General features: G+C 35.8%; 1 protein-coding gene across 1 annotated transcript in view; it reads left to right on the plus strand.

Annotated features, from left to right (window-relative positions):
• Positions 1-22,605, plus strand: part of CCSER1 (coiled-coil serine-rich protein 1) — a 148,672-nt gene extending 126,067 nt beyond the window's left edge. Inside the window, exons 2-3 of the mRNA XM_005882624.2 lie at positions 14,237-15,598; positions 22,202-22,605. Coding sequence (XP_005882686.2) covers positions 14,278-15,598; positions 22,202-22,422 — 1,542 coding nt within the window. The 5' untranslated portion in view covers positions 14,237-14,277 and the 3' untranslated portion in view covers positions 22,423-22,605. The remainder of the gene's footprint in view (positions 1-14,236; positions 15,599-22,201) is intronic.
• Positions 22,606-23,670: the final 1,065 nt, after the last annotated feature.

The following is a 23,670-nucleotide window of genomic DNA, read 5'->3' on the forward strand; positions in this document are numbered from 1 at the left end:
CCCCCCTCCCCCCCAAGTGCACAAATTTTTGTGCACTGGGCCTCTAGTAATTATAATAATAGGATGAGAAATATGGTGTTTCAGGAGAGCTCTATAGATACCCTGGAACACCAAAATGATGAGCGAATGGGTCCTAGATCACATTAAGCCTGAAACATTGCTGGAGGTGAAAATGACTAACTGACACTGCTCTACTTTAGGCACATCATGAGAAGGCAGGGTTCTTTGCAAAAGACAATAGTTCTAGGGAAAACAAACGACAGCAGGGAAAGATGAAGACCAAATATGAGATAGATTGACTCCATAAAAGAATCCATAGCATGATGAGTCTACAGGAGCTGAGCAGGGCTGTTGAGAGCAGGACATCACTCACTCACAGGGTCACCAGAAGTGGGAGCTGACTCAATGGCTGGTAACAGAATATTATTTACAGTTATCTAACACAGTTGTTAGGAAGATTAAAGTGAGATAATTTATATACTCATTCTAGTCAATTTGTGACTAAGATTGTTTTATAAAGCCCACACACAGTGGAAACAAGAGAAGCCATTATGTTGATGTAGTTCCTTGAAAAATAAATTATATATTAAAGTTATACAAAAATGGGAACATTATTTAAATATATAGACATGTCAGATGCTTATAGAGCAAGGGTCTTTTTGCTTGTTTGAAATAAGAAGTTTCTGGCAGTGACAATCTCTGCTGTCATTTGGTTTGGTTAGAGTTAATTCTATTATCAGGAACACTGAACTCTATAAATGTTAGTGCTGCCACTTTTTTGTGTGTCTTTGAATGAGGTACTTAACCTCTCTGTATTTTGATTTCTTCATTCTCAAAAAGAAGTTCACCGTTTGAGGGGAATATTAGATAATTTTTGTGATTATCTAACCACTAAGCTGTATACCCACAACCAATAAATAATAATAATAATAATAATAATAAGTAGTAGTCCACCTTTCAAGTGTAAAATTTTATACAATAGTTGTTCACCAAGGCAGAAATCCTTAAGTGTTCCAAGATGCAAAATCTCCCTCTAGTGGCAACTCAAGTCAGGCACATTCCCCCTGCTACCAAGTACAGCTAAAGCAGTGCATTTGGCTTAAACATAGGTTCTTCTCTCATGATTTCATTCTTAATAATTATTCTATCAAATTAACAGTATACAACTCAGTATAAACTAAATAACAGTCAGTCATTCCTTAGAGTGGTCTTTGATGCTGGACTATAGTCTCATAGGAAGACAATTTAGTAAATTTATTAACAAAGTTTAAGGTTCTTGTGTTTTTTTTAAAGCAAGAAATTCATTGAATTAATAATGTTCACTTTATTGTAGTATATGTTATGTAATTCTGCTTAAAATAAATAAAATTTTAAGTCAAAGATCACTATAGGTAACAAAATATACTTTATTATATTTAGTAAAATCTACTTTTAATTATACTTTATAGATCTAGAGTATATCTACTAATCATTGGGTTATTAGGCTTCTCTACCAATTTTAAATTTATCTCAATATAATTTAAAATAACTTTACTTTGATACTATATTATATCAGAGGATTTTGTTTTCAAAATATGTTAAATATCGACCATGCCTTCTTTTCTAGATTCTAAAAACGAACTCCCTGTTCTATTTTATTAATTATAAACCATGATTTGGTTTATGATTTGGTCAAATTTCTTGATTACATAAGCAAATACAATGTAAGAGGAAGAAACATATCATATTTCTAATTTTATCTTGTAACACAGAGACTGCATTCCCAGATGTACTTTTGCTCTCTTTTCATAAGACACACTACATCTGTGTTTGTGGTTATATTCTACAGAACATTATTTTTACCTTTCTCTCTATGGAACTAGAGGCCTGGTGGATGGATTCGTGCACTGGTGGGGTCCCTCAACCTGGCCTGCACCCTCTTGCAATCCAGGGAACGGGCTGAAACCAGCAGTCTGACATTCCCCGAGGAATGTGGTAGTGCGTGAAGGGGCACTCGGCTGCTCGGTAGCACTGCTGCTGCAGAGGGAGAGGCTCGCACTGCCACAGGTGCGCTTGCCAGTCGTGAGCCTGGCATCTGTTGCTCATCAGTTGAGTGGTGCTCCTGCTGTGGGAACGCACTGATCACCAGGGGCAGCTCCTGCATTGAGCATCGAACCGGCTGAAACCAGCAGTCTGACATTCCCCGAGGAATGTAGTAGTGCGCAAAGGGGCACTCGGCTGCTCGGTAGCACTGCTGCAGAGGCGGTAGAGGCTCGCCCTGCCACAGGTGCGCTTGCCAGTCGTGACCCTGGCATATGTTGCCCATCAGCTGAGTGGCGCTCCTGCTGTGGGAACACACTGATCACCAGGGGCAGCTCCTGCATTGAGCATCTGCCCTTGGTGGTCAGTGCGCATCATAGTTGACTGGTCCTCTGGTCGTTCAGGCTTTTATATATATAGTTTTATGTATAGATAATACTGAACATAGTTTATTATTAACTTTGTACTGGGAAAAATGATATTCAGAATGACATTTTTTGATTAGATGTGTGCATGTGTGTTAGAGGGTGTATTCCTAAATTTCACAGATTGTATGGAAATCTATAATAATAAAAGCAGCGTCATAGTTGACTGGTCGTCTGGTCGTTCAGGCTTTTATATATATAGTTTTATGTATAGATAATACTGAACATAGTTTATTATTAACTTTGTACTGGGAAAAATGATATTCAGAATGACATTTTTTGATTAGATGTGTGCATGTGTGTTAGAGGGTGTATTCCTAAATTTCACAGATTGTATGGAAATCTATAATAATAAAAGCGTAATATGCTCATTAGCCCGGACGTCCTTTTGGACGTCCTTCTGGATGACCTTCCAGACGAAGCCGGGGCTGGGAGGGAAGCTCGGGTCCTGGGTGCCTGCTGGTGGCCAAAGGGAAGCCCGGGTCCCGGGTGCCAGAGGGAAGTCCTGATCCCGGGTGCCAGAGTGGGTATTCGGTGCCAGGTCGCAGACCTTTCCGGGAGATGGGGCCGGGGCTGGGTGGTAGGTGGAAATTGCGAAGGGCTCGCCCATGGACACGTGTGGGTGTTGGTCCTTGGGCTGGACTTCACCAGCACTTGCTCTTGAGATGGGGGCTGGCCCAGGCAGTACGTTTGTGAAGCACCTCTGTGGGTTTTTCCAGAGCCTGCATCCGGAGACCCAGAGGGCAATAGGTAAGGGGTGGGGTGCAGGCGCAGGGTCTGAAGGGAGAGTTCCAGGGGCCAGCAATGGCTGATCCATAGTCATTCCAGCTACACCCCCACCATCCAGGCTTTGGGACTGCAGTCTGTTTGCTGGAGATTGTGCCTGCCAGAGGTGGGAGAGGCTTGTGCACCTGGCTTCTGGCTGAGTGGCTCTCCCACTGTGGGAGTGCACTGACCACCAGGGGGCAGCTCCTGCCCTGAGCATCTACCCCGGGGGTCCTCAAACTATGGCCCGCGGGCCACATGCAAATACAAATATTGTATTTGTTCCCGTTTTGTTTTTTTACTTCAAAATAAGATATGTGCAGTGTGCATAGGAATTTGTTCATAGTTTTTTTTTAAACTATAGTCCGGCCCTCCAACGGTCTGAGGGACAGTGAACTGGCCCCCTGTTTAAAAAGTATGAGGACCCCTGGTCTACCCCTTGGTGGTCAGTGCGCGACTGGTTGACTGGTCGTTTGGTCGTTCAGGCGTTGCGCTGGCTTTTTGTATATATAGATAGAGTTTAAAGACAGTAGTTAAAAATGACAAATACAGTATTCTGTTTTAAAAATAATTCTGATAGAATTTGTAGCCCATGCCAACACATGACTGAATGGAAATTAGCATATTCTTTAACATGCCTCCATTAGCATTATAAAGGATACAACTACAATGGTATTTATCACAGAAACAAAGCAGGAATGATTTTTAGACAGTCTCATTTCTTTTTTTTCTTTTCACCAGAACAATGCTGACTTTCTATGATACTGATTTAAGTTTATACTTATATTGATCCAGTTTATAAATAAACTGGAGCATACATTGAAAATGTTGGATTTTATATTACTGCCAATGCTGATTTATATTATCAGGTTTTCATATTTCTGATGACATAGACACAGACACAGATATACACATAATTATAAATATTGACTGTAGCCACATTTAAATTTAACCTGCTAACATGTATTTTAACTTTCATTTAAAAATTATTTTCCTTTGGTTTTGGTATCTTTTTATATTGCCATATGATAATATTTTAATTTTATATTTATATTTCTGTCTTTGACCATGAGCTATTCTATGCAATGTTGTAAATAAAATTTAAAAATGAAGTGACAGATATTTACAACATATAATAGTAGAAAGATATGCTATCATCTGTATATACCTTTTGCACTAGTATATTTCTTACAAAGCATTGTATATGTTCTACTGTTGTTCCAAAACCAATGAGCAAAAACTATTGAAAAAAATAATAAATTTGAATTGAAATATATGAATCTGAATTACCTTTAAAATATAAGCTCTCTCTATATATTTATAAGTTAAATACCAAAAATATTTTATTTTTCTAATTATTGTTTAAAATTTTCAAGTGAAGCATTAGTCTTTCTTCAATTCTAAAGGCAATTTATTTTTCTAAGATACTAATTGTTTTAATAAATCAATATTTAACTTTCAAATGTATTTGAAGACTTTTATTTTTCATTACATAAAGGACTTTGTGATATTTTATATAATTAAATGCTTAATGAATCTTAAATTGGCTCTGAAAGTTAAAAAAAAATTTTTGATTTTGAGGAAGATCTCCTCCACCCTCTGCTGATAGGTAAACGCAACTGCAGGGTGTTTGTTATGAAGTTGGTCCTTTCTTTTTCTTTTTTTAAAAAATTTATCTTTATTAAATTGTAAGGCATTTTAATATTTAGTAAACAAATAAACTATTATAAATGTCTCAAAGAAGAATGAATTTGGAACAAGCAAATACAACACCAACCTGTCTGTTTAGTTTACTAGCCTTGAAAAAAATGGTATAATGGCATCAATTTATTATTAATGACAAGAAGTCATAGCTACATGCTTCCAAATCATTATATAACTCAGATTTATTATTCAACTGTATAAAGTAATCTATGGTGGTTTAGTGTTTGTACTATGGAAATACTAAAACATTAAAAAAATTGTGAAAAACTTGACTTAAAACATTTGTGTCTGACTTATCACTGACAATATGTAGAGGTGAATTATGTAGTAAAGAAATACTTAAATATTTTTTTTAAGGAGGAAATAGCTTTTAATAGTGAAACTAAATAGCATTCCAGCTGTTAGAAAAGTAAATCTCAATTCATAAGCAGATTCTGTTTGGACTGACAGTCACATAAAACATGAATTTCAATATTAAAAATGTAGGTTCATGAAAAATACAAAGTCTTTATATTATTGTAAGGATTCTTAACACTTTCATAAGTTTTACTTATTTAAACATATTGTATTAAAATATAAAAAATGAAGGTTTTAATAAAACACTCAGAATTGATATTTGTATTTGTCATACTTGGTCAAATTATTTTTAGAAATAGCATTTTTCCAGGTGCTCATTCTCTTTCTTCCAGCAAATATTTTAAATTTTTTGTGTACCCTTCAAATTACTTTTAAAACAATTATATGCCTATATCCTTCAACATTATGTACTTTTTGATAGGGCACATATTTTTATAGTACCTTTATTTAAAATTTTAAAAGTTTTAATTATGAAAGTAATTCATGAATTTTCTCATTGTTAAGAGTTTATATTACATACTAGAGGCCTGTTGCACGAAGAGATTTGTGCAATAGGCCTTCTCTTCTCCTGGTTGACGGCACAGGTTTTCCTCTGGCACCCGGGACCCAGGCCTTTGCTCCTGCCGGAGCCGCCTTCAGTCTTCTGTCTTTGCTGCTCCGGCTCGCCTTCAGTCTTCCCTCCCCCGCTTGGAGCCTAAATATGCAAATTAACTGCCATTTTTGTTGGCAGTTAATTTGCATAGTGTGCTGATTATCCAATGGGAGGTGTAGTGAAGGTACGGTCAATTACCATGTTTGTCTATTATTAGATAGGATAGCACTGTTGTCCCTACTGATGACAATCCCTAATACTAATGCCCTCTTCAAGGATAACCACTGTTCACACATCCTTTCATATCTTTTTCCTATGCATTTACACATTGCTTGTTCATGTTCTTTACACATTTATTTTTCCTTTCGGATTGTCTTTCTCTTATTGATTCGTAAAAGTTATTTATGTATTCCGGTTATCAATTATTTGACTGTTTGTTATGTTTCAAATATTTTTTCCCATTCCTTAGAGAAGTCTATAGATGGTTGACAGGCTGGGGATACAAGGACTAGCCACTCTCTCAAGAACTCAATTAGTGCTCCAGTTCAATGGGATCAGTCTGAGGCTGGTCTCCAAATCTTTGGTTAGCTTTTCTCCCATCCTATCATGCCTTCTTTCCTCACATTCCCCTGAGAGTTGTTCTGTAATAAATTGCTTCAACATGAATCCTTTGCTCAGGCTCTGCTTCTAGAAAACCTAACTTAGAAAATTGTAAGAAAAATTTCCCCCCAAAATAGTATTTAAAATAACAAACTAAATTACTCCATGTAAGGTATGTGTATAAAAATAATGTAGCCCTAACCAGTTTGGCTCAGTGGATAGAATGTCAGCCTGCGGACTCAAGGGTCCCAGGTTCGATTCTGGTCAAGGGCATGTACATTGGTTGCGGGCACATCCCCAGTAGGGAGTGTGCAGGAGGCAGCTGATTGATGTTTCTCTCTCATCGATGTTTCTAACTCTCTATCCCTCTCCCTTTCTCTCTGTAGAAAAATCAATAAAATATATTTAAAAAATAATAATAATGTAATTTTTTTATTAAGAAACATATATACTTCTAGATGTGTGCTACCATCTTTAAAGTAGTATATTTGTTATATTGATATTGCTCAACAAAGTTAACAAAGTCATCTTTTGGGAATCATGTTCAGGGTCTGAGACACAGTCTTTGAATATTTATAGTGTTTTCATTTATTTGCTCCTTGAAGTCTGGATTATCTGGTTGAAAATTAAAAACTAAGACTGAGTAATTAAACTCAATATTTATTTAATAAAAAATTGGCCCTGACCGGTTTGGTTCAGTGGATAGAGCATCAGCCTGCAGACTGAAAGGTCCCAGGTTCGACTCCAGTCAAGGGCATGTACCTTGGTTGCAGGCACATCCCCAGTAGGGGGTGTGCAGGAGGCAGTTGATAAATGTTTCTCTCTTATTGATGTTTCTAACTCTCTATCCCTCTCTCATTCTCTCTATAAAAAGTCAATAAAATATATTTTTTAAAAAATTGAACTGAACTTATAGTCAGGAAGGACATCAACATGGTCAATAATATTTTGGGTCAAAAAAAGCCATGGTTGAATGAGATTATTTGTAAGAGATAATTTAAGAAGTGTTTGTAATATTGGCAACATCACTATTTATTCAGTGATATAGATTAGGTGATAGATAGATAGAGAGATAGATGTCCTAATTCCAAGCCTCATCCTATATAATATAAACCTAATATGCTAAGTGTCCAGTCGTCTGTTCAACCAATCAAATCATAATATGCTAATGACATGCTAAGGTCGCTCAACCGCTCGCTATGATGTGCACTGATCACCAGGGGGCAGACGCTCCGACTGGTAGGCTAGTTTGCTGCTGGGGTCCGGCCAATCGGGACTGTGCAAAATGGGCCAGACATGCCCTGGAGCCCTCCTGTGGTCCCTCCCCAGCTGGCCAACCTCCTGCGTCCCTCCCTGGCCCTGATCGTCCACTGGTGGGATCCCTCAGCCTGTCCTGCACCCTTTCACAATCTGGGACCCCTCGGGATATGTCAGAGAGCCAGTTTTGGCCCAATCCAGCAGGCCAGGCTGAGGGACCTCCCTGGTGCATGAATTTGTGCACTGGGCCTCTAGTTTACATATACTATTACTGCTCGAATTACCTTTCTGTACTGTTCATGATTGACTCAGGAAATGACAGTATTAGTTTACCAGTAGACAAAATTAGAAATTCTAGCTGAGAGAGGTTGGTGAAGTTATCAGCTAAATTAAAATACTTATGCTGTGAGACAGTAAAAATTGTAAATTCTTCCTCATAAGTAAATTATAGTTGTTAAGCACTTACCATGTGCTCGACCCTGTTCTAAGTCCCTTTTTGCATTTACGTATGTGTTCCTCATAAAATCTCTTTAAGACCGTGCAACTATTATTCTCAGGCTCAGAGTGTAAGTAACTTTTTAAGCCACTCAACTCTAATGAGTTGAGATGAATTCAAATCTAGATATTCTTTTATCAGAATCCACATTCTTAACAGTTATACATTCATTTGTGTAAAAATACCAGAATATGTAATATTCCTAAAATATAAATGTTGTCTCATTATTTACCTAAGCCTGGTCACATGTAGATATGGTGTTTAAATTTCTTTATTCTGTCACTAGTAACTTCTGTCTAATCTCTGGCTAAAATCCAGTCTTTCTTTATTTCTCTTTTGTTTCTTCTGGTCACTAAAGAACTCAGATCACATCTGGATGGGTCTCAAGATGACTTGTCTTGTTAAATATGTATCATGGCCCATGTCCTTCCATTAATTCAGACAAGGAACTCATCTGCCTCCCTAAATTCTGCTAGAATAATCTCTTTGAAATGTATTCTCCTTTCCTGTGGTAACAGTTCCCATTATCATGCTAATTTGGCATCTCTTTCTTTTTACTTAGATTAATTTATACAGATCTGATCAGGGACAATCTATCTCTGCTTACATATCACCTTTAGAGTCAAATCATTTTTAGTAGTCACATAAAAGTAGACATTTATGATGTAATAAGTTATTTATTTGGATTATTTTCTTGTTTATTTAAAAATAACAGTATACTCAATGTGGCTAAATTATTTGCAAATATAATACTTTGTTAATTAAACAATCCAGTCAATTATATGATTTCTCACTCTTTCTACCTTAGGCTGACAATCTCATTCTCTTCCCTGTAACCAATCACCCACATGATCATGATCAGTCATCCTTTTAATGTGTCTCATATGGTCCTCACTGACCCTCCTGGCGGAAATGATCCTTCCTCATGCTGTGAAAGTGATTTATCTGTCAAAAATGCTTTCATTAGTTCCCGATTCATTTAAGAGAAAACAATAAGACATTTTGGAAATACATTTAAGGAAAAATTATACCATAAAGTATAAGAATATTGAAGTGAAATTGCATGGCTTTTGTAATAGAAAGAGTCTGGAAGGCTTTCCAGCTAAACACTAACCACCTAACAGGTGTGAGCCTCATTTAAATATGTGGCTAAATGACATAATTAGATAAGATTGTTTTGAGAATTTCTTCAAGCTTTTATCCTATTGTAATAAAAATTGATCAATGCCCTTTGTATGATTTATTTTCTTTCTTTTTTATTTTTTGCCATAATTTTCTTAATGTTGAAAAATTGTTATCTAGAGAGTGTTTGGTTTCTGTGAGTTTTCTTTCTTCCATTTTATCATGTATCATAGGTGTTCTTTTCAGCATGGTCATTTAGTCTTTACTGGATTATTTTCTGAAATCTTTTCTGAGAAAGAGTAGAACTGGGACAGGATGTATTTCATGCAACATTTCTCACAAATATTGATCATTGTTTTTGAAGTCCAATAAAAGTGTATACTTTGGGGAGGTTCATCATAAGGGAATAGAATACTGATCTCATTTACATATCTCCTCCCCCCCCCAATAATTTTAATGATTTTTTTAAATTAGAGGGTTTGGGACAGATTTGAAAAGTAGCTCATTATCATAATCACTCTATGTATGTGCTGCACCACCATGACACTTTTGTTTGAATGCATTTCCTTGAAAAGAAAGAAATTGAAAATATACTCTATACCAGACAGAGTGTTAGGTTTGTATGTTGTGCCTTCTCATCCTTACAAGAAATCACTATAAAAGAAATCATTACCTATGTTCTAGTTCATGTTACTAGTATGTGGCAGAACTTGGAGTTGAAACTATATTATTATTATATTTTTGCTAATTGCATGTGTGTATATTTATTTATTTTTGCTAATTGCATGTGTATGTCTTGTTTAGTTTTGCTTTTTTTCATAAAATACTGTCAGTTTGGGGAGAGAAACAAACCAAATGGACATCAGGTACTCTTTATCACCTTGGGCTCACAGTGGAGAAATATGAGGTTTGTCAAAATTCTAAGGAAATGTTTGAAAAATATTGGGGAAGGAAAGGGTGAAGGGTTTTTTTGCTTTGCTTCTGTAACTTGCACAGAAAGATATATCTGTTTGTATATATGGTAATCAGTTTCCAAGATGATATTTCTGAAACAACCCAAGGTTGTGTTATGCCTTTGAATAAGGCCTTTGGAATCATGGAAGTCTTTTTTCAGTATTTCTAACTTCTTTAATGTATTTTATTTGTACTCTAATTTTAAATAGCTAACATAGTAGCAGTTCATATAACTCCTTAAATTATAATCCATATCTTCCTCAACCATACCAAACAAGAAATTCCCCTCTCCTTTTATTCAGAATAGATCCACCATATAATGTTGTACTCTGTTAAGAGCAATGATAGTGTTTGTTAAGAGATCACTGGATAAAGTACTTTCTGGGAGTTTTTTGTTAAATCCTGATACTAAAGAACAAAGGAAACTATTTCTTCAGTTGAGATCACACTGAGTTTCACACCACTTCTAATAGGGTCAGTATGCATCGGTGTAGTGATATTGCCTACAAGTCAGTATTTTTGCTTATTTATACAGCTTAAAAGGTATAATTAGAGGACACCCTTTTTATATGAAGAATGTGCTTTTCTGAAGAATATAATATTTATGGTTGTAAAGTCCCCTGGACAATGGGAAGGTCTAGTCCAATCATAGGACCTGTTATGTTTAAAGTGGCTAAGACTTCTGAACCAAGAAATATTAGAGGAGAATTGTGAAAAATATGTCTATTTTATCTGATTTGGAAATCTGTTTTAAAAATATGAAAATATATACAAGGTTTTCTAAGGAATTAAATAAAATTATAAATAAAAATATAATAAAATTATAATAAAAATAAAATTAACATGTAATGTTATATTGGTTTTTCATTAATAATTGAAGTTGATGTGATGATATATTCTTTTATTAAACATGTTTAGCATTGTATTTTTATACATTGGCAGCTTTTAGATTATTAAATAATATTACAGCTTGAAAAGCTTTAAACTTATGAATCTCTAAAAGTTATAATTCAGCATAAGTAACTGAAAATTATAGCATTTATTTATGGTGGTGAGACAGCAGATGCTTATTTATATTTGAAATACTAATGTGTTCAAGATGAAGCTTCAGTTTGCAAAATACACCAATTCTATAGGTATTAATTGTGTATTATACTAGGCATTGGGGTCTCAAAGCAAAGCAGCGATGGCCTTTGCTACTTAACAAACTTATGGTAAATAGTAAAGTCAGGTTAATAAACAGATTCTTACTTTATAAAGTAATATTTTAGGATTCATAAAGGAGTAGTATATCTGAAATGGAGGAGGGTGGGAAGGGGGGTCAGTGATGGCGTCCTGGAATGAATGATGTCATGGAAATAGGAATATTACCACATCAGGTCCTAGGAAGGGCATGCCAAGCAGGTGCACCCACATCTGCAAATGCCCAGAAGGTGAAAGTGGGCAGAAACTGGAAAGTATAATCAGTGTAATTGGAGAGTAAAGTGGGAGAAGTGGGATAATGAATCTGGAGATGTAGATAGCATCCAGACCTTAAAGAGTCTCTCTAAAAAATGTTGATAATTCCAAACTACAGATATTTGATCTGTCTCTTGTTTAGCTGGAAAGCTCTCAGTAGGAAATAAAGAACTTAATTTAAAAGACTATCAGTAGACAACGTAAAATCTAAAGAATTTTTGTCTCTAATAGATTTTTATGTTCACTCCATATCATCCATTCAGTGTATAAATATCTCTTAGTATCTCTCTGATGTTTTACTTAAATAAATTATGAAAAATATATTAGTAGCCTAAATTTTTTGTACCCAATGGGAACCTGGTCATTTTCATTAAATGCTTAGGAAGAGGAGTAATTATTTTAATATTTTTTTCTGAATTTTTATTAGTTAAATTTTTTGAATACTTACTAAAGAAATATGGAACTGAGTCACTCTTTTGTTTTTAAATGATGATACAAATGCAAGAGATAATTTTTAAAAGGCCAACAAATATTTTAGTATACATAAGTTCTTATACTGTGTCAATACAAATGATAAATATCTTGATATTAATGCATTGAAGGCCATAGGTTCACCACCAGCTGCAAATCATTATGGTTGATAATGCTCTAATGAGAGCAACATCTTCACTGGGCATTTGATGGAAATAAATCTTGCATGTGAATGAAAAATCACAGCTGAGAATGATGTTAATTAAAGCATTATTAAGAGTGAAATTATGAAAAAATGTATTATATTTTATATCCATTTTGAAAAATTTAAGCTGGGAAGAAAATGAGATATTTTTGATTTGTGAAAGATTTCAAGAGCTAATGTCTGTGTTTATATTTTAAGTTCTCTTCACCCAAAGCCTTATAAGAATACTTAAATATATTGGGAGTGGTTCATACACAGTTTAATTTAAATTCAAATTCAGTGAGTATAACTAAAAATCATCCAGAAAAATCAAATAATGCAAAACTGTTACATTTTTTATTATTTGGGACAAAATATTAAATATATATGAATGCATATCTGAAAAAGAAAATATTTTCCATTATTGTCACATACTTCTTTAAGGACATGAGAACATTTTACTTTCTCAGTCTCATATCAGTAAAGATGATAAAATGGAGGGCTTGTCATTTTATGTGTATTTGTTATTGTTTCGTTTTGGTTGCAAAAACTAACAAAATGAAATAGAGCCTTAATCAAGTTGACAAAGGGAGTATGTACATTATAGTTAAGGTATTAAGTGAAATTTAGAGACAAAGCAAAACAAAACAGGAACCATGTTATGACACATTATGAAAACTAGTGAAAAATAGCAGTCACCAGAATAGCAATATTGACCATACAACCAGGAATCCCTGAAATGGAAGCCTGTCTGGGCCTTGCCTTTTCACTCTAGTGAAAGCAGTACAAGCCATGCTGATTATGAGCTGACCCTGTAGTTAGATAAGGCTTAGCTTCTTGTTCCTGCTTTACCACTTATTAACTGAGTGACATTAGGCAAGTTATCTTTCTGCTATAAAATGTCCATAGTAGTATTATCTGCTTCTCCACTCCGAAGCATTAAAAGAGATAAACTGTGTAAAAGTACTCAGTACATCATAGTTGAACATCTGCGCTCTCCTCTTCCTTCTTTTTCTCCATCATCAGTACTCTGATATTAATATGATTCAGAATTTTCCGTGCTTCTCCTCTCAGTCTGTATTCTCACCTGTTGAATTAGCTTTCAATCAGGTCTTGTCTTCAACTCATAGTTGTGGTTTCTTCATAACTTTATCTTGCTTATAACTCCACACTATATTCTTTCGTGGTTTAGTTGCCTCTGCCAATGTACTTAGTATCTCTCTAAATGTCCTAAATCAAACTCCAAGAGGAAGAATACATCCTTGTTGTTTATCCTTTGAGTGGAGCCTCTAACATCAGCTCATACCTTAGGCTGGTCTGTGATTCTGTTAAGTTCAGGTGAATAATGTGTTGAAACCCATGGTCTATCTGGTGCTGGCTAACAGAGCCAGTGGTGGGACATTTTACCCAGAGGGCAATGATCATGGCTGCCACATGCCTACTACATCTAAACAAATAGACATAAAAAGTTAAGATTCAATGACTTACCAGAGTATGTAGTAGTAAGAGTATGTAGAACCAGAGTATGTAGTAAGGCTGGCTCTTGAATAATGATCTTGTGTCTCCCAACCCAATACTCTTTTGAATAGACTTTAAATATTCCGGGTAATCATGAAATTTTTGCAGCATCATAAAGTTGCTATGTAAAATATTCTCTAATGTTGTCACTTAGAAATTTTAAATAAAATCCTTAAGTATCAGAATTTTAGTATTTATTGTTTTAATATAAGCATAATTATATTTTGTGTCTTAAAGAACAATTATTTATTTCAAAATGTCTTATTTATAATTGAATTCTATTGACTTGTTCTTTTTGTCTTAACTTTTCCCAGGCTGCTAAGTTGGATATCACAGTGCAAGCTTTGGGGTCCCAATGGGGGACTCTGGATCAAGACGATCTACCCTGGTCTCCAGGTTGCCAATATTCAGAAGAAGTATTAGCAGAAGACATGATTCTCTTCCTTCTTCACCTTCCTCCAGTAATACAGTTGGTGTCCACAGTTCCTCTCCTTCCAGCACGAACTCAAGCTCAGGTAGTACAGGGAAACGCAGGAGCATATTCCGAACTCCTTCCATTAGCTTCCACCATAAGAAGGGGAGTGAACCTAAGCAAGAACCTACCAACCAGAACCTTAGTATTTCAAATGGTGCTCAAGCTGGTCACAGCAGTATGCAAAAACTGACTTCGGAAGAACATATTAAAACCAGGGGAAGACATTCTGTTGGTTTTAGTAGTTCAAGAAATAAGAAGATAACAAGATCGTTGACAGAGGATTTTGAAAGGGAAAAGGAGCACTCAACTAATAAGAATGTCTTTATAAATTGCTTAAGTTCTGGCAAAAGTGAAGGGGATGATTCTGGATTCACAGAAGAACCAACTCGCCGTTCTGTTAAGCAGTCAACAAAGAAGCTGCTTACTAAATCCTTTTCCTCTCACTATAAATTTTCTAAGCCAGTTCCACCGAGCCAGTCCACTTCATTGGTACAGCCGTCTGAATTCTCATTGGAAATTACACAGTTCCAAGAGAGAGAACCTGTATCAGTAAGAGCTTCTCCATCTTGCTCTGTGGATGTAACAGAACGGGCAGGAAGCTCTTTACCATCTCCATTGCTTTCTGCTGATCTTACCACAGCTCAGACACCTTCAGAGTTTTTAGCCTTGACTGAAGATTCTGTTTCTGAAGCAGATGTATTTTCTAAAAGTGGAAGCATGGCATCCCACTGTGACAACTTTGGCCACAATGATTCTACCTCTCAGATCTCTCCCAATCCTGCTGCTGTTACAAAGGCAACAATAGACCGTATAGGAACTGTTCCCTGTGCAAATATGTCTCCTGGGAAATATAGGTTAGAAGGTCGATGTAGCACTGAATCTAATTCCTTACCAGAAACCTCTGCTGCTAATCAGAAGGAAGTGTTATTGCAAATCTCTGAACTCCCTGTTACAAATGGGAGTGACTTAGAGAATCACCTATCAGCAGATACTCAAGGAGAAGAGCATATGGTATTACAAAACGGTGATACAATGTTGGCAACAAGCTCCCCAAGGAAACTTGGATTTTATGAGCAACATAAAGCAATAGCTGAACGTGTTAAAGGGATTCATCCTATATCAGATTCAAGGATAATACCTTCTTCTGGTGATCGTCATATTTTTAACAAAACATACGGATATGATGCCAATCCTGCCAAAGGTATACTGATTTCCTTTGTATAAATTATAATTTTTATTATAATTATGCAATTTTCTTACTCCATGTCATTAATTGAAACCACATTTTCCTTTTTTACTCTAATATTCTTTCCTGTTTATAATTTGAAATTTGTTCACTATTTGATCTTAAGCTTACATTTTGCTAAAAATGTAATTCAGCAATATTACTCATTTTTCTTAGTTGTGTTATCCAGAATCTGACCCTCAGAAGAAAGTGGAAGAAAACACATTTTATTTTCCATGTGGCTTTATCTAAAGCAAGGATTGTCTTTTTTAGAGTTTATGGTGGAATATTGGTATTTCTTAATTATTGTAATGAATATATTCCACTACTACTACTACTACTACTACTACTCCCAACATTGAAAGATTTTTCTGTTCCACTCACTGTCCTGTGCTCTTTAGATACATTAATTCATTTAGTCCTCAAATCATTGAGATCACTCCTCTTGTTATAGCACACTGTACAGGCAAAACAATTGGAGCACAGGTAGGTTAAGTAATGTGTCCAAAGTTACAAATTGTATGTAATTGTTCTGGACACAAACCCCATGAGATAGGCCCTAGTATATTTCCCAGTTAACAAATGCGAAAACTAAAATCAAGAGACCATAGAGCTGGTAAGAATGGGCAGGAAGCTCTTTACAATCTCCATTGCTTTCTGCTGATTTTACCACAGCTCAGACACCTTCAGAGATTTTAGTCTTGACTGAAGATTCTGTTTCTGAAGCCGATGTATTTTCTAAAAGTGGAAGCATGGCATCCCACTGTGACAACTTTGGCCACAGTTACAGCTATCTCAATTCAAAGCTCAGGTTCTTAATGGCCAGGCTATAAGACAAATATGACCCTGGCTCTTTCTAAAACAATAGGAATAATAATACTAAAATATAAAATAAGATTTATAAGTCAAATTGTATATTATAATGTTATGAATCATAACATTATATGATTTATCTAACTAGTCCCTCCATGATTATGGCAATTTTAAACTTTTAAATCCATGAAGTAATTGTTCAGTGATATGATTATATAGCTTAGTGTTTTTTTTACATTTGATATAAGATCATTTTTATGTATCTGCCTACTTTTTTGCTTTTTTTCTATTCATTTTGTCCATTATTCATGTTTATAATTATAATATGAAATAAAATTATCTGACCTAGTAAAGCTGTGCATAAGTTATCCTCGATATTTTCATGTAAAAAACATTGTAAAAATTAAAGGAACGTTGTGAAATACAAAGGAAATAATTGCTTCTAGTCTGTCAGAATTATCAAATATTGACATTTTGGCATTTTATTTCCAGACTTTTAGCTATAGCTACATTTAAAAAATTATAGAAATTATTCTTAAGTGAATTTACTAGATTACATTGGTTAATAAAACCATACGGGTTTCAAGTGTACAACTTAATAAGACACCATCTGTATACTGAATCGTGTACTCACCACCCAAAGTTTCTTACCACTACCATTTGTTCTCTCTTTGCTCTCTTCTACCTCCCCACATCCCCTTTTCCTTCTGGCAATCACCAAACCACCTTCTTTCTGAGAGCTGTCAGTCTGTTCTCTGTATCTATTAATCTGTTTCTATTGTGTTTATTTTGTTTTATTAAATTCCACATAAAGGTTGTCCCAAAATTCATGCAAGAAGTAATTTTGATAGAAAACACAGGTTTATAATCAAAAATTGTAATTTTTTTATTGATTCATAAAGTATATAGTATAGGGTTATGTATGGAATAGCATATCAGGTAAATGGCCTCCACGGCTTTGCTGGCACATATGCACTCTTTTGTTGAAATTTTCCATGACCGTTTTGCATAAATGTGGCTGAATTTCGATGAGGCTCATTTTCATCTTGATGGCTTGGTTAATCAACAAAATTGTTGCATTTGGGGTTCAGAAAATCCACGAGTGATTGTTGAGAAACAAATGCATCCACAACGTGTCACTGTTTGGTGTGGATTTTGGGCTGGAGGCATCATCGACCATTCTTCTTTGAAAATGCGGCTGCTCAGGCAATATCAAAAAAAGTGCATACATGCCAGCAAAGCTGTGGAGGCCATTTACGCGATATGCTATTGTATACATATCCCTATACTGTATATTTTATGAATCAATAAAAAATGTACAATTTTTAATTATAAACCTGTGTTTTCTATCAAAATTACTTCTTGCGTGAATTTTGGACACCCTTTCTAAGTGAGATCATATGGTATTTGTCTTTCTCTGACTGGCTTATTTCACTTAGCATAATACTCTCCAGGTCCATCCATGCTGTCACAAAAGGTAAGATTTCCTTCTTTTTTATGGCCGAGTAGGATTCCATTGAGTAAATGTACCACAGCTTTTTTATTCACTCATCTACTGATGGTCACTTGGGCTGCTTCCAGATCTTGGCTCTTATAAATAACGCTGCAATGAATATAGAGATACATATATTCTTTCATATTAGTGTTTTGGGTTTCTTACAAAGTATTTTCAGAAATGGGATAGATGGGTCATGACACAGTTTCATTTTTTATTTTTTGAGGCAATTCTATACTGTTTTTTACAGTGGCTGCTCGATTCTGTACTCCTATCAACAGTGCACGAGGGTTCCCTTTTCTCCACATCCTCCACAACACTTGTTGTTCGTTGATTTATTGATGATAGCCATCCTGACAGTTGTGAGGGGATATCTCATTATAGTTTTAATTTTTCTTATGATTAATGATATTTGAATCTTTTTATACATCTACTGGCCATCCGTATGTACTCTCTGGAGAAGTGTCTATTCAGGTCCTTTGGCCATTTTTAAATTGGGTTGTTTATTTTCTTAGTATCAAGTTATATAAATTCTTTATAAATTTTGTAAAGTAACCCCTTATCAGATATATCATTGGCAAATATATTCTTCCATTCAGTGGGTTGCCTTTTCATTTTATTGATGGTTTCCTTTGCTTTGTAAAAGCTTATTAGTTTTGATGTAGTCCATTTTAATTTTTTAAAAAATTTTGTTTCCCTTACTTGAGGAGATATATCAGAAAAAATATTGCTATGAGAAATGTTCAAGATTTTACTGCCTATATCTTCTAGGATTTTTATAGTTTCACAACTCAAATTAAGTTTTTAATCCATTTTGAATTTATTTTTGTTATGGTGTGAGGAGGTGGTTTAGCTTCATATTTTTGCAATATTTTGTCCAATATTCCTAACAACATTTATTTAATAGACTGTCTTCATCCCATTATATATTCTTGTCTCCTTTTTCAAATATTAATTGACCATAAAGGTATAGGTTTATTTCTGGGCTCTCTATTATGTTCCATTGATCTATATGCCTGTTTTTATGCCAGTACCATGCTGTTTTGATTAACATGGCCTTGTAGTATAACTTGATATCAGGTAGAATGACACCTACAACTTTGTTCTTTCCAAGATTGCTGAGGCTCTTTGGAGTCTTTTGTGGTTTTATATAAATTTTTGGAATATTTGTTCTAACACTGTGAGATGTGCCATTGCTATTTTAATAGGAATTGCATTGAATTTAGAGATTGCTTTGGGTAGTATGGACATTTTAATGATATTATTTCTTCCTATCCATGGACACAGTATATGCTTCCACTTATTTGTATCTTCCATCCTTTCTTCTTTTTCTGACCAAAGGTCTTTTACCTCCTTGGTTAAATTTATTCCTAGGGAACTTATTTTTTGTTGTTGTTGCAATGGTAAATAGTATTGTTTTCTTAATTTCTATTTCTGATTATTCATTGTTGCTTTATAAAAATGCCATAGATTTCTGGGCATTAATTTTGTATCCTGCTGCATTGCCAAATTCATTTTATCAGTTCAAATAGGTTTTCGGTGGAGTCTTTAGGGTTTTCTATCTACAGTAACATGGAATCTGCAAATAATGACAGTTGTACTTCCTCCTTTGCAATTTGGATGCCTTTTATTTCTTTTTGTTTGACTGCTGTGACTAGAACTTCCAGTACTTTGTTGAATAAGAGTGGTGAAAGCAAACATCCCTGTCTTGTTTCTGATCTTAAAGGAAACACATTTATTTTTTGTTCATTGAGTATAATGTTGGTTATGGGTTTGTCATATATGGCCTTTATTACATTGAGGTATGTTTTTTCTATTTCTACTTTTCTGAGAATTTTTATCATAAATGGGTGCTGGATTTTATCAAATGCTTTTTTAATATGATCATGTGATTATTCTTCATTTTGTTTATGTGATGTATCATGTTTAATAATTTGTGAATATTGTACCATCTTTGCATTCCTGGAGTAAATGTTACTTGACATGGTGTATGATCTTTTTAATGAATAGCTGAATCTAATTTGCTAATATTTTGTTGAGGTATTTAGCATCAATGTTCATCAGGGATATTGGCCTATATATTTTTTCTTTGTTGTGTCTTTATCTAATTTTGGATTTGGATAATCCAAATTATCCAAATAATTTGGCCTAGTAAAATGAGCTTGGAAGTCTACCCTCCTCTTGAATTTTTTGGAATAGTTTGAGAAGGATAAATATTAGTTCTTTTTTTAATGTTTGATAAAATTTACTTGTGAAGCTATCTAGTGTACGACTTTAATTTGCTGGGAGTTTTCTCACCACTGCTTCAATTTCATTAGTTATAATCAGTCTATTCAGGTTTTCTGATATTTGCTGACTCAATTTTGGCAGATTGTATGTTTTTAGGAATTTATCCATCTCACCTCAGTTGTCCAATTTGTTGGCATATAGTTGTTGGTAATATTTTCTTACAATCTTTTGTATTGCTATGGTGGCAGTTGTTAATTCTCTTTTTTAATTTCTGATTTTGTTTATTTGGGTTCTCTCTCATTTTTTTTGATGAACCAAGTTAAAGGTTTGTCAACTTTGTTTATTTTTCCAAAGATTCAACTGTTGGTTTTACACACACACACACACACACACACACACACACCTACACTAATAAAAGAGAAACATGCAAATTGGTATCACTCCGCCATGCGCACCAGCCAATCGGATGGGTATGCAAATTAACCCAACAAAGATGTCGGTTAATTTGCATACGTAGGCGCCCCGTGGCCTGGGTCCCGGGAACATCATCGACACCCAGGTCACTCTGAGGTAGACCCTCTGTGGGCCCTGAGCTGCATAGGAAGGGCCTGAGCCAGGGGGCTCCTGGGCAGGGCTTGCCTGCGATCGGAGCCGAGGGGGCCCCTACCCAAGCCTAAAGCCTTGGCCAGAGGCTTTAGACCTGGGCAGGGGCTGAGCCGGTGATAGGAGGGAGCTGGGGCTAAACCGGCGATTGGTGTGAACTATAGATGAAACACCGTTTTTGACCGCTCATTGGCTAAGCTCCCTGTAGGCCACTGGTAATATTCTTAGTAACTTGGGTAATAAGAATCTAAAAAGGTGATCTAGGGTTTTTCCACCACACTCCTGGAGAAAAAAACGAAGGTCTGCTGCTGGAGGGCTAAGAAATGTCATATCATGCCCTAGCCGGTTTGGCTCAGTGGATAATGCCTCGGCCTGCACACCGCAGGGTCTGGGTTCAATTCTGACCAAGGGCATGTACCTAGGTTGCAGGCTCCTCCCTGGCCAGGGCCCATGTCAGGGCTCATGCAGGAGGCAACCAATCAAAGTGTTCCTCTCACTTTGATGTTTCTCTCTGTCTTTCCCTTTCTCTTCCACATTCTCTAAAAATCAATGGAAACATATCCTCAGGTGAGGATAAAAAAAAATAATAAAGAAATTCCACATTCTCTAAAAATCAATGGATACATATCCTCAGGTGAGGATAAAAAAAAAGAAAGAAAGAAATGTCATATCCTATGAAAGACACATCTTGAAAATGCCTTAAGAAAATTGTCATTTTTTCATAGTGAAGGGACTGGAGTTTGTGTTGATGAAAACACCTTGGTGGCTGTGGTGACTGGCAGTGGCTGCAGCAGCGGGGTGATGGGGGTGGTGCCTTCCCCTGATCAGCCGGTTGCCTCCCACAAAGGGAGGCCAGACTGTGGCTTAGGCCTGCTCCCTAAGGGGAGCAGGGAGTGGGCCTAAGCTCTCAGTAGGACATCCCCTGAGGGCTCCCAGTATGTGAGAGGGGGCAGGCTGGGCTGAGGGACCCCCCCAGTGTACGAATTTCGTGCACCAGGCCCCTAGTATAGATATAATTGATATAATTAATTTCAGAGAGACAAAGTGAGAAGAGGAGAGGGATAGAAAAATCAATGATGAGAATCATTAATTGGCTACTTCCTGCATGCCCCACACTGGGGATCGAGCCCACAACTCAGGAATGTGCCCTGACCAGGAATATTACCATGATCTCTTGGTTCATAGGTCGACACTCAACCACTGAGTACACTGGCCGGGCTGATTCCAAAAGTTTTAGGCTTCAAAGTAATTACATGATTAAGCAAACTAAACTACCACTATTTATTTTAAAAGTTTTCTGTGAGAGAGAATTTTTAAATGATACTAAGTGTTTCCCATATACTTTCAATGAAACATTTATGAAAACTACATTTAAACATTTATATTCTTATTTATTTATTTATTTATTTATTTATTTATTTATTTATTTTGTGTAATAGTTCTTGCCAGTAGCCTCAGTCCATATCGTGAAGGAAGATTTATAGAGAGACGGCTGCGGTCTTCATCAGAAGGAACTGCAGGGAGTAGCAGAATGATTTTGAAACCAAAAGATGGAAATGTAGAAGAAGTTAATAGTCTAAGAAAGCAAAGAGCAGGTTCGTCATCTTCAAAAATGAACAGCATGGTAAGTAAATACATGTGCCTGCACATGATGAAATAATTCCCTCTGTATCTGGCAAGTTCTTGCATGCAAAATGAAAACAGACTGAAGACTAGACTCCTTACATTTGAAGGGAAAGTTGATCTCCCTAGTTTGATGTCACAAGTCAGAGGTGCTAACTTTGCACTTAAGACCCTCATGACAGATAGGAGCATACAGAGAGAGCTGCCCTTAATTCCTGTCTTCTTTGCTTCCATGGAAAGTTCAATGTTCTCCATTCTAGAACAAAACCCTGGAATGCACAGCTAAGGAAAATGGAGATCCTGAGGATACCCTCTGACACCTTCATTGCACACCATGCCATCACCCTCTAGCTAGCATAAAATGTGTCCTTTTGTAAACTACCCTTATTTCAGTACCACCCTTAGACCCTTTAACGGACCCTACTCTGCCTGTCCTTTTACAGTTGCCCTTCCACACAAAGTGAGGTGCTAAGTGTCAAGGCAAAATCCACAACTTTTGCACATTCTAAGTATTAGAGGTTCCAAATTCCTGGTCCAAACTCTGGGTGCCTGCTGATGAGGGTGGAGGTGGGTGTGTAGGGGGCTGCATCTAGGCTTGCACTTGTGGACTGGGTGTCTTAGAGGCATGTGAATGAAGCTTCTTTGTAACGTGAGATGGAGTCGGGGGTGGGAAGAAGTGACCAGTGGACTGCAGCCCAAGGGATCAGGAGGCCTCAGGTCTCACAAATATTGGGATGGGCTGGCCTTTTGGAGTTCACTTTACTTTCTCACAGATTTATTACTTTTTCAGTAACACCTTTGATCCCTAATATTTAGCAGTGTTTCTTGCAAATGATCTATCTACGTATCTACCTATTTATTCATGCATATATGTGAAAAATACATAAAACTATAATTTTTGACATCTCTGTATATGCTAGATAATTTTTTCAAATGAAATTGTTAGCTTATGTAGTTTAAACCATCATGTTGTGAAGAAGGCTTAAGTTACTGAGGTACTACTGAGTGATAGCAAGACCACTGTACTTGAAGTTAGAAGTTCTAGCCATCAGGTCAGGCTTGGCCAGATTTTAATCTTGAGAAAATCAGAATTACAAAACAACAAATGATAATGGGCTTCTTGTTTTATTATACTAAAACATGATTGTGTGTATTTAAATGTTTATATATAGAAATCTATTATATTTCATCTTCATCTTTCTTTTTTGTTCTTTGGTGCTTTAAAACTTATTGTGGCAATTGAGTTTTTTTTCTAAGTTTAAGAACATGTTAAGAAAGATTTCCA

The sequence above is a fragment of the Myotis brandtii genome, unplaced genomic scaffold (genome assembly GCF_000412655.1).
Source record: "Myotis brandtii unplaced genomic scaffold, ASM41265v1 scaffold730, whole genome shotgun sequence".
NCBI lineage: Eukaryota > Metazoa > Chordata > Mammalia > Chiroptera > Vespertilionidae > Myotis > Myotis brandtii.